The sequence below is a fragment of the Pleurodeles waltl genome, chromosome 4_1 (genome assembly GCF_031143425.1).
Source record: "Pleurodeles waltl isolate 20211129_DDA chromosome 4_1, aPleWal1.hap1.20221129, whole genome shotgun sequence".
NCBI lineage: Eukaryota > Metazoa > Chordata > Amphibia > Caudata > Salamandridae > Pleurodeles > Pleurodeles waltl.
The window spans coordinates 187,545,538-187,562,025 of record NC_090442.1 but is presented as its reverse complement, the minus strand read 5'-3'; the positions used below and the strand labels follow the sequence as shown (position 1 = coordinate 187,562,025).

General features: G+C 47.0%; 1 protein-coding gene across 1 annotated transcript in view; it reads right to left on the bottom strand.

Annotated features, from left to right (window-relative positions):
- The window catches only part of USP18 (ubiquitin specific peptidase 18), a 137,360-nt gene that overhangs the window by 105,046 nt on the left and 15,826 nt on the right, over positions 1-16,488 (bottom strand). Inside the window, exons 2-4 of the mRNA XM_069228030.1 lie at positions 14,370-14,595; positions 12,891-12,987; positions 8,226-8,371 (exon numbers count right to left, since the gene is read on the bottom strand). Of these exons, the coding sequence (XP_069084131.1) occupies positions 8,226-8,371; positions 12,891-12,987; positions 14,370-14,586 (460 nt within the window). The 5' untranslated portion in view covers positions 14,587-14,595. The remainder of the gene's footprint in view (positions 1-8,225; positions 8,372-12,890; positions 12,988-14,369; positions 14,596-16,488) is intronic.

The window sequence follows — 16,488 nt, the reverse complement described above, 5'->3', positions numbered from 1 at the left end:
AGGCCCTCATTACAACCTTGGCGGGCGGCAGAGGCTGTACCGCCGAGCGGCCGCCAATGTGGCCGCACTCCCGCTGGCCGCCAATGCGGCCGCACTCCCGCTGGCCGCATTTTGACATCCCCGCCGGCCCAGCGGGTATGTCGGCCGCAACATGGGAGCTGGCTCCTAACGGAGCCGGCGGTGTTGCGGCTGTGTGACGGGTGCAGCTGCACCTGTCGCGCTTTTCAGTGAAAAGCAGGGTGGGGCTATACCTGGGGGCCCCTTCACTGCCCATGCAAAGTGCATGGGCAGTGCAGGGGCCCCCAGGGACCCGCGACTCCCCTTCCCGCCAGCCTTTCCATGGCGGTCTCTACCGCCATGGACAGGCTGGCGGGAAGGGGACTCGTAACCCCCTGAGCAGTGCTGCAAGCAGCGCTGCCCTGGAGGATTAAAACTGCTGGGACAACCAAGGCGGTAAACAGCCGGTCCCGGCGGTGCGACCACAGCGCTTCCGCCGCGGTCGTATTTGGCAAGATTGTACCGCCAGCCTGTTGGCGGTACAATCGCCAAAACAGCCCTGGCGGTCTTTGACCGCCAGGGTTGTAATGAGGCCCTAACTGCATTAAGGTAAATACCTTGTCTGTACCCCTGACATTGCACATGTAAAGTTTCTGAGCACAGAGCCAGCCTGCAGGGTCCTCCTGACCCTCTTCCAGGTAGGAGCCACACACTAGCTTAGCTGCTAAAAACGTTGACTTGATAAAGCACTGCCAGGGGCCTGGTCATTATAATTAATCTAACGTAATTACCATTAAGTTAATTACAGTGTCCAGCCCTTGAAAGAGCTGTGCAGCACAAGAATTCCTGACTCCGCACGTTGCTTGCCACATATGTCAAGAGTTGTGAAAACCATCAGGACAGTGTGCTTTGTACGCAGTTCTCAATTGCTCGTTAGTTGACTAGGAAATGTACAGATTCCTTTTTCTTTATAGAGTTTTAGAGTGATGCACGAGTATCTGAAGTGAAGTTCCGAGCCCAAGAGAGCTTTTTTCTATGTTCTCTTAAGCATCCACTTACGTGAACCCTACCGGCGATCTCACCCCACCACGACTACCATTTTCTGTTATATCATATTATACCTATCCCACAGGGGCGGCTCCTCCGCTATGGCGAAGGAGCAACAATCCTGCCACCCCGCCTGCCATCAGCAGCAGCAACTGCAAACCTTTAAAAATAAAACGATAATAAACTTTGTTTATTATCATTTTATTTTTAAAGCAGCAGGGCCATGGGGTATGACAGGCAGGGAGGAGAATGCGTATGTATGTTTGGCCGGCGGTCTTGGGCCGGCCAAACACACATGCACACAGGGCTCCCTCAAACCCGGCACATTGTTGCCGGTTTGGAGACCGCAGCCAGAAGCCCCAAGTTTGCCTCACAGCTCCCAGCAGAGACACTCCAGCCAACTGTTACGCTGCTCTGAGCAGCCTCAGGATTGGCCGCAGTCAAGTGGTTACGGTAGGTTTTTTTAAAAAAATGATTTACTTCTATTTTGTTCCCCCACCCGCCACTTTTCCTCGTTGCCAGCAACGACTGCTACCCCACAACCGAAGGCAGCCACCAGAAAAATAAAATCCCCCAACACTTTGAACCACATCCAAATGGCATTGAGTGAGCAAGTAAGGCAAACAAATCTAACAGTTGTTCAGGGGACTGGTCCCCGACAGATGTCTGAAGTTCTTTCCTTTATTCTCTCAATACTTTTAAAATCTTTTTTCCATCCTTCTTAGCTCCCTACATTCTCTTCATCTTCTTCTGCTTTCTTGAATTCCTCCATCCATCCATCCCCCATCCTTGTATTTGTTGTCTTTTTCCATTCATTTCTTTCTGTCCATCTTTCTTTCATCCATCCACCGTTCTTTCTCTTCTACGTTTTGTCCATTGTTCATTCCTGTTGCCTTTTCCTTTCTTCTCTCACTTCTTCTATCTGCCAACCATCAGTCCTTCTCTCCACCCATCTTTCTCTATTCATCCTTTTCTCCACCCTTCTGTTTTCATCATCCATCCATTCTTTCTTCACTCATTCTTCTTTCTGTTGTTGGTTTAATTCCATCATTTCCTCTCTATGTTACTTCAATCTTTCCACTTTTCTTTCTGTCTTTTTCCTTCCTTCCTTCCATGTATCCGTCTTTCTCTCCATCTATCCATCTACCCTTTCTACTCTACCCATCCTTCTCTACACCCATCCATAATTCTTGACATCCATCCTTGCCTCCATCTCTCCTACACTCTACCCATTGTTCTCTGCACCCGTCCATCATTTTTCTCTATACATCCATCTCTGCATTACCCAATCTTCTCTTATTCTTTCTCCCCATCCATCCCTTTCTCCATCCTTCTCAAGATATCTTTATGTCCTCCAGTCCCACAGCTCCATTATCCTGTCCTCTTGCAGGGGTACTTATGAGCGTTCTGTTGGAGACCAGTATTACCTATCCAAGCCAGAGGAGTTATAAACTACAATATAAATGTTCTATTTTACACGAAACATCCTACTGGAGCCCACTCCCTCTCAAGCCCCCGGTACCAACCACGGGCAGAGCCACAAGCTTCAGTCCTCATCTGCCCTGTATTTTGCCGCCCTCTTCCAAATGCAACTTCCCCTGTCAGTCTTCTTAGCAGGAGCGGCTCCTCCATGAGAGCTGAGGAGCATCGCCCGCTGAAAAATGCCCCAGAGCAGCTGAAAAATAAAATGGAAATAAAGTTTATTTAGAACCATTTTATTTTTCAAATGCTGCTCGGTGGCAGCAGGGAACTCTGCGCTTATGTTTAAAGTGCGCATGACCCTTTGGCCGGCTGTCTTGCATCGGCCAGCCTGACATGCGCATTTTAAACTTCTCAGCTAGGTTAGAGAAAGCAGAGCGAGGCCGCTCCCGCCAGTCCTGACGCTTCTCTTATGCTATTGAACAGCATGAGAGTAGCACCAAGATTGGGTAGTGCAGTTTCCTGGGTCCGGAGCTTTGAGGAGACAAGACAAAAGAGCGAGAAGGACGTTGTGGCAAGTCAGGAAGGTAAGTGCCATTTTTTAAAATTATTATTTGAATGCCACCCGTATTTTGCCCGCCCCACCACTCTCAATCCACCCAGCCGCCACTGCTTCTTAGATGATTTCTAAACCCTTGCAAGCAAAAGCCAAACTGGTTGCATGCGAAAAAAACACCACTGTTAATGGGTCCAGACGCTAAAGAGGCGAGGGGTGGGAGTGTTGTCGGGGCAGAGAGGGCTTACTGGCTTTCAGTATTTCAGACCTGCTACAAGTGTGTTAACTCTATCATGATCTAGCCCACTTTCACATCAATAGCGAGTTGATGGACGGGCGTGGGAGCCAGTTGTGAGAACAGCTTTGAGGAGGCGTTACAGCTTTCCCGGCCAATTGAGCTAAAAACACTTGATACTATCTTTAAGTACACGTTATCACTAAACAAATGCAGTTTCACATTTCCGGTGAGGCATTTTCTGCTCGAACCAAGTATACAGTAAAAGAAATTATGTGCGCAGTGTTAAAGTAAAGAAAACGGATGCTACGCTTGAAATACCCAGACCAATAATATGCAGTACTTGGCAGGCTCTGGTAAAATACGTGTTGTCAAAGCCAATAGGTCTTCCCTATGCAGGCTGAAGCGATGATTTAAAAAAATTTTTTTTAGCATAGTCCACAAAAATAAAAAAGGAAAACGAGAAAACATTCTACCATCTCAATGTGGGGAGCATATATTGCAGTAAAACATTTTAGGTAAAAATATAACTAATACCTCTACTTTTAATTGAACAGTACAACGGTGCCTTGAATGAAGATGACCTTACAACAGGTATATAAAACCTAAATGCACCAGGGGGGCTCCTCCATATAGGGTCGGAGGAGCATCACACCCCTGCCAGCAGCATCAGCTGCAAAACCTTTCAACGAAAAGGATAATAAACCATGTTTATTAGCCTTTTCTTTGAAAGGGGTGGGGCCATGGGGTGACGTGCACTCCCCCTCACTGCGCATGTATGTGTGGCCGGCCATCTCGGGTCAGCCAAACACACAGGGCTCTCTCCAGCCCGGCAACATAGTTGCGACGACGCAGGAGAAAGGAGCGGTGCGCGGCAGAGGAGGTACGTTTTTTATTTAATTTAATCAATTTAAATGTATTAATACATTTAAATGTATTAATTCCTTCCCCACACGCTGCCCCGCCCCCAGGAATCCCCGCAAGCCACGACTGAAATGCACATCAGACAAACATGACTCTTGTTGGTGCAAAAAAAAGGGACTATTGGCTTTGACTACTAAAATCTGGAAATATACTACAAGCACACAAGGATGACTAAAATATGTACAACAGAAGGAAAATGCTTTGACAAATTAATATGTTGGTTCAGCAAGCCTGGCACTGTAGTGCACTGTAAGAAGATATGCACATGTAATTGGGCAAAATGCTGTCACTCACAGTGCAGAACAGCCAATGGCTGAAGAGGGCTGACTCATTGCCCCATGCTGAATTTTCTGGTGCATGTAAGTAAAATGTGGATGACAGCTGAACAGACCCATGGATGAAGAGGTCCAGCCCAACGCCCCAATATGAATGTATTTTATATTTATGGATTATTTTAATTACATGGCACAATAGCTAAAACCTGATTCAGACCAGACCTTAAAATGATGCATGTGCTGCTCTGGAGGATCCTACTTCAGTTTCTGTGGTGGCTCATTGTACATTAACACCCTCTGTTTCTGGCATAATTTGCTGCTTTGCGATTACTCTTATCATGCATAGTAATATATGATATATTTGTCAATTTACCATTATTCTTAGAACAGTTTCCATCTGCACACCACAGAATGCCCTGGTTGCATTAGGAATCCCCCCAACCCAGAAGAGCCACCATGGCTCAGAGGGTTCATGGCGGCTCCTCTGAAGGCAGTGATAGTTTGGTGTAAGCTTTAGGGAGGCCATGCACCTCATTTTTCTGTTTTCCAGAAGCAAACTCCAAATCTGAAGTTCTTTTCTGAAACAGACAATAATGCGACCCCCCCCCACACACCCTTGAATATTTCTCCTGTTTGTGATCGACAAGTTTGACCTGGCAATGGCGAACAGGAAAAACAGAAGATCGGACACCCCTTCTGAATAGGACAGGCAGTCTGATGCCCTTACTCTGATGGCCCCAAAACTGTTGGACCGTTTGAGGAAGTTTTCCGACAAAAGTGCCAAGTGGGCACCACAGACAGAAAGCTGATGGTCCCCCCTAACTGCACTTTTCTTGCCGCATAAATTGAAAATGAAAAGTAAAACAGTTGCCATACGTGAGCCAATTCAACGCGCCACGGCTGCCATGAGCATGAGCGTGAAGGAGAGATACAAAATGAAAATAAAAGTTTGCTTGCAGTCAAACGTATCGGCAATCGTGCAATTATCCATGTAACAGGGTTGGTGTCCAAAGAGGTAACAAAACTGCCCCAGAGAGGGACAGACATAAAACATTTACCAATAATAACAAAGGATTTTTGAAAGGCAAGCCCATAACGAGTGATGGGCGTGCGGTGGGCATGGTTAAAAGCCCATAGATAGATTACAACAGGCCAGTGACCAAGCATTTGGAGGACACTGTACTCTATCATTTATGAAAAGCAGGCTGTATAGATTTAAAAGAATCAAAAGCATGTTGCATCTTTTTTTAAGGTCACGTTCTGAATTCACACTACCTCCACTGGAGACATGTATATAATAAATATTAACATTCATAATACTATTCTTCAGAGCTCTGTTTTATTGAAAGAGTGTACTTCCGGTGGCCCAGCTCTATGTAGATACGGTAAACTCAACAATGAAGAGAAGTAACATAAAATACGTGGGCGGGCTGAATAAGCAAGGCATGCTGTTTATTACAAAAAATGTGTACGGTGAGCTTGTTTTACCCTAAGAGCAACACTGAATATTGTATGTAATGTATTTTACACTGCGAGGTAGAAAGGACAGTGTTAATAAAGTGGTGTTCCAGTGATTTCTGGCAAGAGAAAATTATTCATTTGTTGTAAATTAAATTTTGAAAAGTACCTACTAGTCTATAGTTAAGAAATCTTTGTTTTTGTATAGCACCGGGATCACTTTAATATCAGTGAGTTTAAATATCAAAAATTGCTGGATAATAATAATGCCATAGAATGTGATATATCATTTTGTACAACATGTTGCATAGTCTCCTTTTCTTTAGTACATAATTTAGTCAACCCTAACTTGTAGTGGCCCACCATAAATTCAGTGGCCCTGACAGTAGCATCAAATGAAATACATTAACTGTGTAGTCCATTAAATCAAGTTATCTGGATTGCAAATGACAACCCATTGGGTTCTGTTGCACCAATATATGTCTCAGGCCTCCAGCCACACTATAACGTCTACTTAGAGGGGCATTTACAATATGAAGAGCAAGCCATCAACTGGAACGGTGTTGACTACCCTCCCTCTGCGGCGTAGAAGTAACATATCTGTCATATTTTCAGTTCCCCATGGAGTTGGTGGGCATTTTTGCTAAAAGTGCTCCCACCAGTATTGCAAAAATGAATGCTTGGCAGTCTGCCATATCAGGGTGGTCCTCTTGGTAAGTCATGTTACTCTCCATTGGGGACATTGTCCTCTTGCTGCCCGAGTCCGCCATGCTCACGTGGCCTGCCCAGCCAGGAGAAATGTCCGCTGGAAGGACCTCCAATGGTAGAACATGCATCCTTGTGGTGGAAGCTCAACAGTTCTCCACCTCTAGATGAGGGGTGGAACCGTGGGTTTGGCAGACCGAGACGTCCATCAGTTTCCAGTGGTTTTCTGGGATATACCAAACCACAAATGAGGCACTTAGGCCCAGATTTACTGTTCTTCATGTAGCGGAGTAATGAGTAAAAACATATCAGCTCTACACTGCATGAAGGACAGAAAGTAGCACCGGATTTAGTAAGAGTCACTGGTGTGCTGATGGCATTATTGGTGAAATCTGGCCATGTAAGTGGAGTTCAGCCTCATACTAGGGGCAAAGGCAAGCCGGCAGTGGGCAGCCTGAGGATGTGTACTTGAGGTACACCTTTCAATACAAACTCATACATGTGGACCACAGTACTGGAACCAGAGGTCTAGGATGTGTGCTTTAGTACAGCACATGTTACATGTTGGTATATCAGGCAATGTTACACCTGAGTAGTTGTTTGCATATGATTATATTGAGCATTAGGCTTTGCTCTTGAAAGTTGACCCATCACTGCCCCTTGCGCCGATTTGTGATTCGCAAGCACCAGCACAAACATTGATTGAATCTGAACCTTATCTTGTATGTCAGCCTTTGTCTTTGCATTATAATTACTCCTGTATCTATTCTGGGCCTTTTCAGTTCTAGTCATTGTTATCTCAACTCGTTCTAGAGACACAAGCCCTTTCCCTTTACTGTGTACACGTTTGCCCCTGTGATATTGCCTTTATCACATCCCCCTTTCTCTTCCTCTTTTCAAATAAATTCTGATGGAAGCCTCGGTCCACCATGGATGATGTCCCTTGAATGTAACTATTCTGTCTTCATCGCTTTGGTCATCTGGCCCAAAGAACTGGACACAGTTCTTTACATGAGACCCTCTCAGCGGTATGCAGAGTGCAAACCGGGCTCCACTTAGTCGGCTAAATAAGCCTCTGCCCATTTTGCCCAACCTTCTGCTGGTGCTTCATTCTGCCTTTTCACGCTGAGATCTTTGAGGTTATTTAAGGGATAATTGATGGGTCAATTTCCTGGGTGATCATCTGCAATATCTTTCCACTACCCCATCCAGCTTCTGCAAGGTACTCTGGACAAAATACACATTTTTCACCTAGATGCTCCGAATATCATTTACTATCTGCCCGACTGCTCTTTACGTTCCTAAAAGATCTTAATGTTTTACCCTTCCTCTGGAGATCTCCTCTCTGGGTGAGCTTTACATCATCTGCAAAGAGATGTACCTTCTCTCAAGGTACTCTTCAATAGTTGGTGTATTGTAAAATAATGGGGCACCCTGTAGAATGTGGTGAAAGGCCCATGAGACTCCCATACCTCACAGAAATACATAGACCTTATGTTGCCTTGTGGTCCCCCACCTCTACGAACTGCTGAGACCTGCATCACACTTCTGTCTGCAATGCGGCTCACAGCCTTACTGACAACACCAGCAGGTCCATCTTAGTCCTTACATTTCATGCCGTGTTTCTGTAGACAGCGGAGGAGCTGGTATGGGTAGACAGCATATCTTCTGCTGCTCTGCATCATCTCAAACAGCGTCAGCAGCTGGTAGGGCATGTTGTTCTGCAGAGCTGCAGCATCCTCTGGCATATCCATCCTAGAGTCAAAGAGAGCAACACATGAAGTGAGCTTTGCGCAAAGTCAGGCCCAAAAACAATATCGGTAGATGAGAAAGTGTGGTGGCCGACTGAACAATGGAGTCATAGAGGCTCAGGACTTCTACGCTAATCCTTTTTGTTGCAGATCATATTTTCAATGTATGGAGACAAACTAAAGCAACTCGGTTAGGCAGCAGGTGGGGGCACTTGCCTGATTATAACTAGAGGAAGGAAAGGGCTTGTATTATTGACAGATCACAATGGAGGGCTTTATGAAAGAAAATAATGTTTGCCTGATGATGCATGATGAAATCAGAAGAAAGTTGCCAACAAATCACAAAACTCTTTAATTATGTCTATAAGAACCTACAATCAATCGGTGAAAATTTACTATTTGAGCGACCTTTGACCCTGTCACCAGGCAGGTCGCTCCCCCCATCTGCCACGCAGCCCCCTGTGGGTTGAACCTCTGTTGCCGCTTTTGCCGCCTGACTACTCGCTCCCTTTTTTCTGTACCCCTGCGCTTGGCTTCTGTGCCACTTTGTTTTTTCATTCTGTGCCCCTGTGTTTTGCTTTCTGTACCCCTGTGCTCTGTTGTCCCTCTCCCGCCATCTTTTCCCGCCGTTTTTTCCCCGGGTTTTCCCCCGGGTTTTTCCCTTGCTGCTGAGCCCCTGCTGCCCTGCCCCCTTCACTCCCATTGGCCGCCCCGCTCCCACCTCCCAGCTGCTCCTCCCTCCCTCTGCCCTCATATGGAGGCCGCAAAGCGGGTGCGCGCAGCGGGCACGCCGCTGGCGCGCCGAAGGCGCGCCTAAGGCAAGCCCGTCTGCGCCCGTCCGCGCCTGGACCGCACCCAGCACCAGAACCCCTGGAACCCGCACCCCCCGCAACGCCAGACTGCACTACGACGCAAGCACCCTCCACGCACTCAACACCAGACGAGACCACCCCTGCTACCGGGCCACCCCGAAACGCACCCAGGGGCCTTTCACCTGCCGGAACTGCAGATTCACCAGCATCCAACCCTCCACACCACCAGCCAGAGAACCCAACCACCTCCGCTGCATCCTCCTCAACACCCGCTCCGCTCGCAAGCACGCCGCCTCCTCAGCACCAGACATCGCCACAGCCATCCCACAGGGCTACAAGATCTCCCGCAGAGACCGCACCAACGGAGTGGGAGGAGGAATCGCCATCATCCACAAAGACTCCATCAAAATCTCAACGAACACCGATGACACCCTCACCACCGCCGAGCACATGCACTTCCAGATCCACACCGACCCCAACACCACCCTCAGAGGAACTCTCATCTACAGACCTCCCGGACCCCGCCCACAGTTCAGTGACACCATCGCCGACCTCATCAGCACCCACGCCCTCGCTTCCACGGACTACATTCTTCTCGGGGACCTGAACTTCCACCTCGAGAACAACAACGACGCCAACTCCACCGCCCTGATTGACAACCTCGCCAACCTCGGACTCAAACAGCTCGTAACGACACCCACTCACGCCGCTGGACACACGCTCGACCCCATCTTCTCCGCAAGCCCCCACGTCTCCTTCAACCACACCACCGAACCACACTGGACTGACCACAGATGCGTCCACTTCACCTTCAGAAAACCCACCACACACCACCGCACCCAACAGCTACCACGCCGCTGCTGGGGCAAGGTCACCGAGGACCAACTGACTACCTCCCTCGCCGTGAGACCACCCACCGACCCCACCGACCCAGACACCGCCGCGACCAACCTCACACAGTGGATCAACGACTGCGCCAACACCCTCGCCCCTCTCAAGACCTTTACAACCAACCACACCAACAAGAAAGCCGCCTGGTTCACCGAGGACCTCCGGAACTCCAAGCACACCTGTCGGAAGCTGGAGAAGAAATGGCTCCACGACCGAACACCAGACAACCACACAGCCCTCAAGAGCACCACCCGCAGACATCATCAACTCATCAGGACCGCCAAGAAGACCGCCTTCAAGGACCGCCTTCAAGGACCGCCTCGACAACAACGCACACAACACCAAAGAGCTCTTCAGCATCATGAAAGAACTCTCCAACCCCAGCTCCATCACCAACGACATCCCGCCATCTCAAGACCTGTGCGACTCCCTGGCCACCTTCTTCCACCGCAAGATCACCGACATCCACGACAGCTTCAACCCTGACCCCCCGCACCCACCACCGAGTCCACCACCCCTGCGACTACCACTCGCACCAGTCGCCTGACCGTCTGGTCCAGCGTCACCAACGAAGACACCATCAAAACCATGAACTCCATCCACTCCGGATCCCCATCGGACCCCTGCCCTCACCACGTCTTCAACAAAGCCAGCGCAGCCATTGCGCCCCAAATGCGGAAAACAATCAACTGTTCCTTCAAGACAGCAACCTTCCCAGAAAGCTGGAAGCACGCCGAGATCAACGCCCTTCTGAAGAAGCCCAAGGCGGACCCCAAGGACCTCAAGAACTTCCGGCCCATCTCCCTGCTCCCTTTCCCGGCAAAAGTGACTGAGAAGATTGTCAACAAACAGCTGACCCGCTACCTCGAAGTCAACAACATCCTGGACCCTTCCCAATCCGGTTTTCGCAGCAACCACAGCACCGAGACCGCCCTCATCGCCGCCACTGATGACATCCGGACCCTGATGGACAAAGGAGAAACAGCCGCCCTCATCCTCCTGGACCTATCAGCAGCCTTTGACACGGTCTGCCACCCCCCCTATCAGCACGCCTCCATGATGCCGGTATCCAAGAGAAGGCCCTGGCCTGGACCACATCCTTCCTCTCCGGCAGAACCCAGAGCGTCCGCCTCCCACCCTTCCGCTCCAAAACCACCGAGATCATCTGCGGCGTCCCACAGGGATCCTCCCTCAGCCCGACACTGTTCAATATCTACATGGCCCCCCTCGCCCATGTCGCACGACAACACAACCTCAACATCATCTCCTACGCCGACGACACCCAGCTGATCATATCCCTCACCGAAGATCCCCACACCGCCAAAGCTAACCTCCACCGAGGAATGAAGGCCGTAGCCGACTGGATGAAGGACAGCAGACTGAAGCTGAACTCAGACAAGACGGAGGTCCTCATTCTCGGACCCACCCCATCAGCCTGGGATGACTCTTGGTGGCCCACGTCACTAGGCACAACCCACGGACCACGCACGCAACCTGGGGGTCATCCTCGACTCTACTCTCTCCATGACCAAGCAAGTCAACGCCGTCTCCGCGTCCTGCTTCAACACCCTCCGTATGCTCCGCAGGATCTTCAAATGGATCCCCCTCGACACGAGAAAAACCGTTACCCAGGCCTTCATCACCAACAGACTCGACTACGGGAATGCCCTCTACTCAGGAATTACAAACAAGCTCCTGAGACGACTCCAACGCATCCAGAACGCCTCGGCCCGACTCATCCTCGATGTCCCCCGCCGCAGCCACATCACACTCCACCTGAGAGGCCTGCACTGGCTCCCTGTCAACAAAAGGATCACCTTCAAGCTCCTGATCCACGCACACAAAGCACTGCACAACACCGGACCCACCTACCTCAACAACCGACTCAGCTTCCACACCCCCACCCGAAGCCTCCGCTCAGCCAACCTCGCCCTCGCCACAGTCCCCCGCCTCTGTAAAACCACCGGCGGCGGCAGATCCTTCTCCTACCTCGCCGCCAAGACCTGGAACACTCTCCCCACCATCCTACGACAGACCCAGGACCTGCTGGCCTTCAGAAGACTCGTCAAGACCTGGCTCTTCGACCAGTAGCACCCCCCCTCCCCAGCGCCTTGAGACCCTCGCGGGTATGTAGCACGCTTTACAAATGCAGTGATTGATTGATTGATTGACTATAATGGTAAAGTCCCTAAAGAATTTTGTCTTTAGCAGATTGGTAATAATTGTAGCCACACTGACCAAATCACTTCCTCTTCATGTTAGCATGGTGCCCAAGGCAGACTGATCACAGCAATAACATAATGGTGAGCAAGCCTTTTACTTTTTAGCACAGCCATCATTGTGGTTGGTAGGGATCACAATTATAGTGATGTTCCTTCACCTGTATTACAACATGGGGGCCACAATGGCACAGGATCTTACCTTGTTATTCAGCATGGTGGCCAGGATGACAAAAATGCAAATAAAACGTATATAATGTCTGCTGCAGGTCAGCATGGCTGCCGCATTGGACCGGGATAGAAACATCTTGAGGATTAGAAGTTGGGGAGAGGAAGGAGATGCAGAGTGGCCATATTTACGGAGAATTGTCACTTACGCAAGACAATTTTAGGATTATCTTTGCTGGCATGAGATGGTCTTAGGACTGTCAGGCTTCATTTATAAAAGTATATCCATGGCTGCAAACAGATAAACAACGACTTTCTATGGATTAAGACTATTCTAGGAGAAGATGAAAACTTCAAAAATCAGGCCGACTTTCTTAAGATAAGACAATGTTACTGTTATGTATGATAGAATTTCATAATCCATTTTACTTACCCCTGAAGTATATCTGTGAACTCCCTGTTCATGTACAGTGTCTGCAGTAGAGAATTTAGGCAGCAGGTAAGTCCCATATTGTACAGGCCAACAGCTCCTAAGGAAAATTAGGGAATAACTTAGAGATGATATGTTAGGGTGGTCAAATGATATGAATCCCATTTCATTCCTGCATTCAGTACTGCTAACTACATGATTAAAATAAAAAAAGTTATCTGTGGAACGCTTGATTTAGTCACTACCAATGATAATTACTCAGGATGCATTCCAATATTGTATTTTCCACAATATGACACTCTAGCTAGTGACCAGCCATATGCACATATCACTTGGTCCTACTCCAATAGGAACAGTTCAACCCACACTATCATCCCAGGTCCCCTCCAGACAGGTACACCAGCAACTCCAGATAGATATGACTTTGTTGGGCATCATCTGTGAGATGGACTAACTACGTGTGGGTGTATTGTACTGGGAGAAAATTAGGCGCTCCGGGTAGCGAGGTGAATATCAACGAAGAATGTCGAATCTCGAAATGGTGCACTCTTGAAAGACCACACCCAAAAAGTCTTGATAGATGCTAAAAGCAATATTGTAAATATAAAGTACAAGAGGCACTCATTATAACATGAAAAATAATAGTACTCATAAGTCAGTATACATAGGTAATGTTTAGTCATATATTTCTGAAAATTAATAGGATTATTTCCAACATAATCCCCAATTACAGTATCACTGTCCAAATCCAAATAGCTTATTATTTAAACTTTAGCAGCCGCATCCAAATTGATAGCCAGTCCAGATTTTCTCAAATCAAGGTTCAATCATATTCTTCAAAGGATGATATAGCTTATTATTTACATTTTAGCAGCCGCATCCAAATTGATAGCCAACGTGTGTTTCATCCGGGAGTTTCCCAATGACTTCATCAGGGCTGTAAATTATATAGGTACCTATTATTATATGTGTATCCATATTTCCTAATTAAAAAGGAGAGACCTCCACCAGTGTATGGACATGAAAATCTGGACTGGCTATCAATTTGGATGCGGCTGCTAAAGTTTAAATAATAAGCTATATCATCTTTTGAAGAATATGATTGAACTTTGATTACAGAAATCTGGACTTGGACTTTGGATCATAGCAATCTTGGAACAACAGATCCATTAATTATACTGTTTGGATTTGGACAGTGATACTGTAATTGGGGATTATGTTGGAAATAATCCTATTAATTTTCAGAAATATATGACAAAACATTACCTATGTATACTGACTCATGAGTACTATTATTTTTCATGTTATAATGAGTGCCTCTTGTACTTTATATTTGTGAGATGGAGATTGAGTCCTTCTCTGTCTGGAGTGACATAGCTGGAAAAAAAAGATAAACTGGAATGCAAGCCTGAGGAATTACCAATGGGTGAGTGAACGAGTAAAATAATGGTACTCAAACATGATTGGAATTACAGGGCTTACCATTTTTGAAGGGCCCTGAGGTATACAGCCATCGCGATTCACAGCATTTGAGTGCAGCGTCACCATTTCTGTTACCATTCACATAGAGGTTGCTATCCTCAGACTTTGACCCACTGTAGTCTTCTTTACCTTGTGTGGAAAGTAGGTCTCTTTGGGTCATTGGCCAGCTCATTGAGGCATAGAGGGTGTAGACTGGTTCATCTTCATGGCCATCCATTTTCTGTAGCTAGTGAAAAAGAGGGCTAAATTAGTCATTGATCTGTGTGAGTCTTTCCAGAAATAGATACACAGGCTGATTAGAGTTGGAGCTAACAAACAGACTTCTGATTTGTGAAAGAAGTGTCAAATCCGGTGAAGAATCCACTGATGAAATGTCCTTTACTATACTATCACTGCTGAGGAAGAAATTCACCCATTGGTTCTCCGCTACGTTCAGCACTTTCTTCACAAATGGGAGGATTTTTTGTTCCTGACAAACTCTAAGTAAATCTATAAGTCACCTCATTTACTCCCACATTCTACATTATTTGTACAAATTACAATATAAGCAATACATTCTGCCACAACTCTTCAAGATATAGAAAATCCTGAAATTGACTGTGCCGCTCTTTTTTACTGTGTACTCAAAAATGCTTTCTGTTGGCTCATAGCCGAGTCGATATCCTAGATACAAGAGTTGTCAACCTTTTCTGTAATAAGATCTGCTTTTGACCAATGAAAATAACCCTGAGCTACTAATATTATTAGTGTTGTAACAGTGACCACATCAGAGTAGATTACATTAGTGGCCATGGTATGCAAGGTAACTATTGTGATCACCTTAGTGAATTAGACAGGGTTACCAGCAGTAAAACAAGCTTTGTCAATGTGAAATGCCTTTACATGGACAATACACAACAGCCATGGCTGCAGTGCCCCTGGGACCAAGGTAATAATAGGTGTAAACACCCACCTCATAAGTATAGCAGAATGAAGTGCTTGGCCAGCAGCTCCACGATATGTGGTGACACCATGAAACTCAAAGGCATTTCAGTGGTTTATCCCATATTTCTGGAGTATGAACATACACCTGGGAATTCCAGGAGATCAGATTATGCAAAAGTGGTCCCTGGTAGAAAGAGTCTAGTTTCATGACAGTTTTCATATTAGATATTTACTGTAGAACCAACACCATTATAATAACACATAACAACACTTAGTGACACTGACAATGCTTTGTTTATAGGAGCATGGCAATGACCTGCGCTGCCAACATACATGAGATAAAAATGTGGTGTTCATCAGAAAATAGCTTAAATTCCTGTTTGGCGTAGACAAACATTAAAGTCTACTACGTCACTTTCATGGTAAATCCTGTGCATTTGTTGGTTTTCCCCATGGTGAAGCCCAGCACAGAAGCATGCTCATCCTCACCTTCATGTTTCCTTCTTCAACCCCAATCTTTAGTGAGTCCTTAGCACTTGAGGTTCCTCACACCTCATTTGCAACTCAGCCCTGAGCACTCTTTGTTTTCTAAAGCACTCGAGCTTCGCCGTAGAACTCTAGTAGTCATGCAATGAATTTGAAGCTCAGAACAGAGCACTTGTGTTGTGCACCCGTTCCAATCTGAGCACTACAGGGTAGCAGATGGCTCTTTGTTTCATGCAGCATGTTTGTGTAAACCTTGCAGGTCAACAAGATGGTGGTTACCGTTCAGTAGTGTTTTCTGTCCCAGAATACATTGTCTACATACCAATCCATCATGGCTCCAAACTATGATCCAGACTTTGCTCTCATTACGCCATCGTAGTTGCTTTTTAAGCTTGTCTGTTCTCCTCGGGTGTTTTTCGCTCGACTCCAGAAGCTTTAAGACTGCTAGCATCTGTCCTGCTAGCTTCATTATTGCTGTTCCAGTCGAGCAAGATCTAATTTTGTTAGCTCAAGTGCTGCAAATTCTAGTCCTGCCGTGCCACCTTCATCTGAGTAACTCCCGTCTGAAAACTCCATTGAGCAATAAGTACTTGTCCTGCAACCAGAAACTTGGTGCTTCCCCCAACTCTAAAAAGAACAGGGGAACCACAAGTTTGGACTTTAGGGCAATTGAATGACAATCTCCCTCATCTAATTCTCCTAAAAAAAG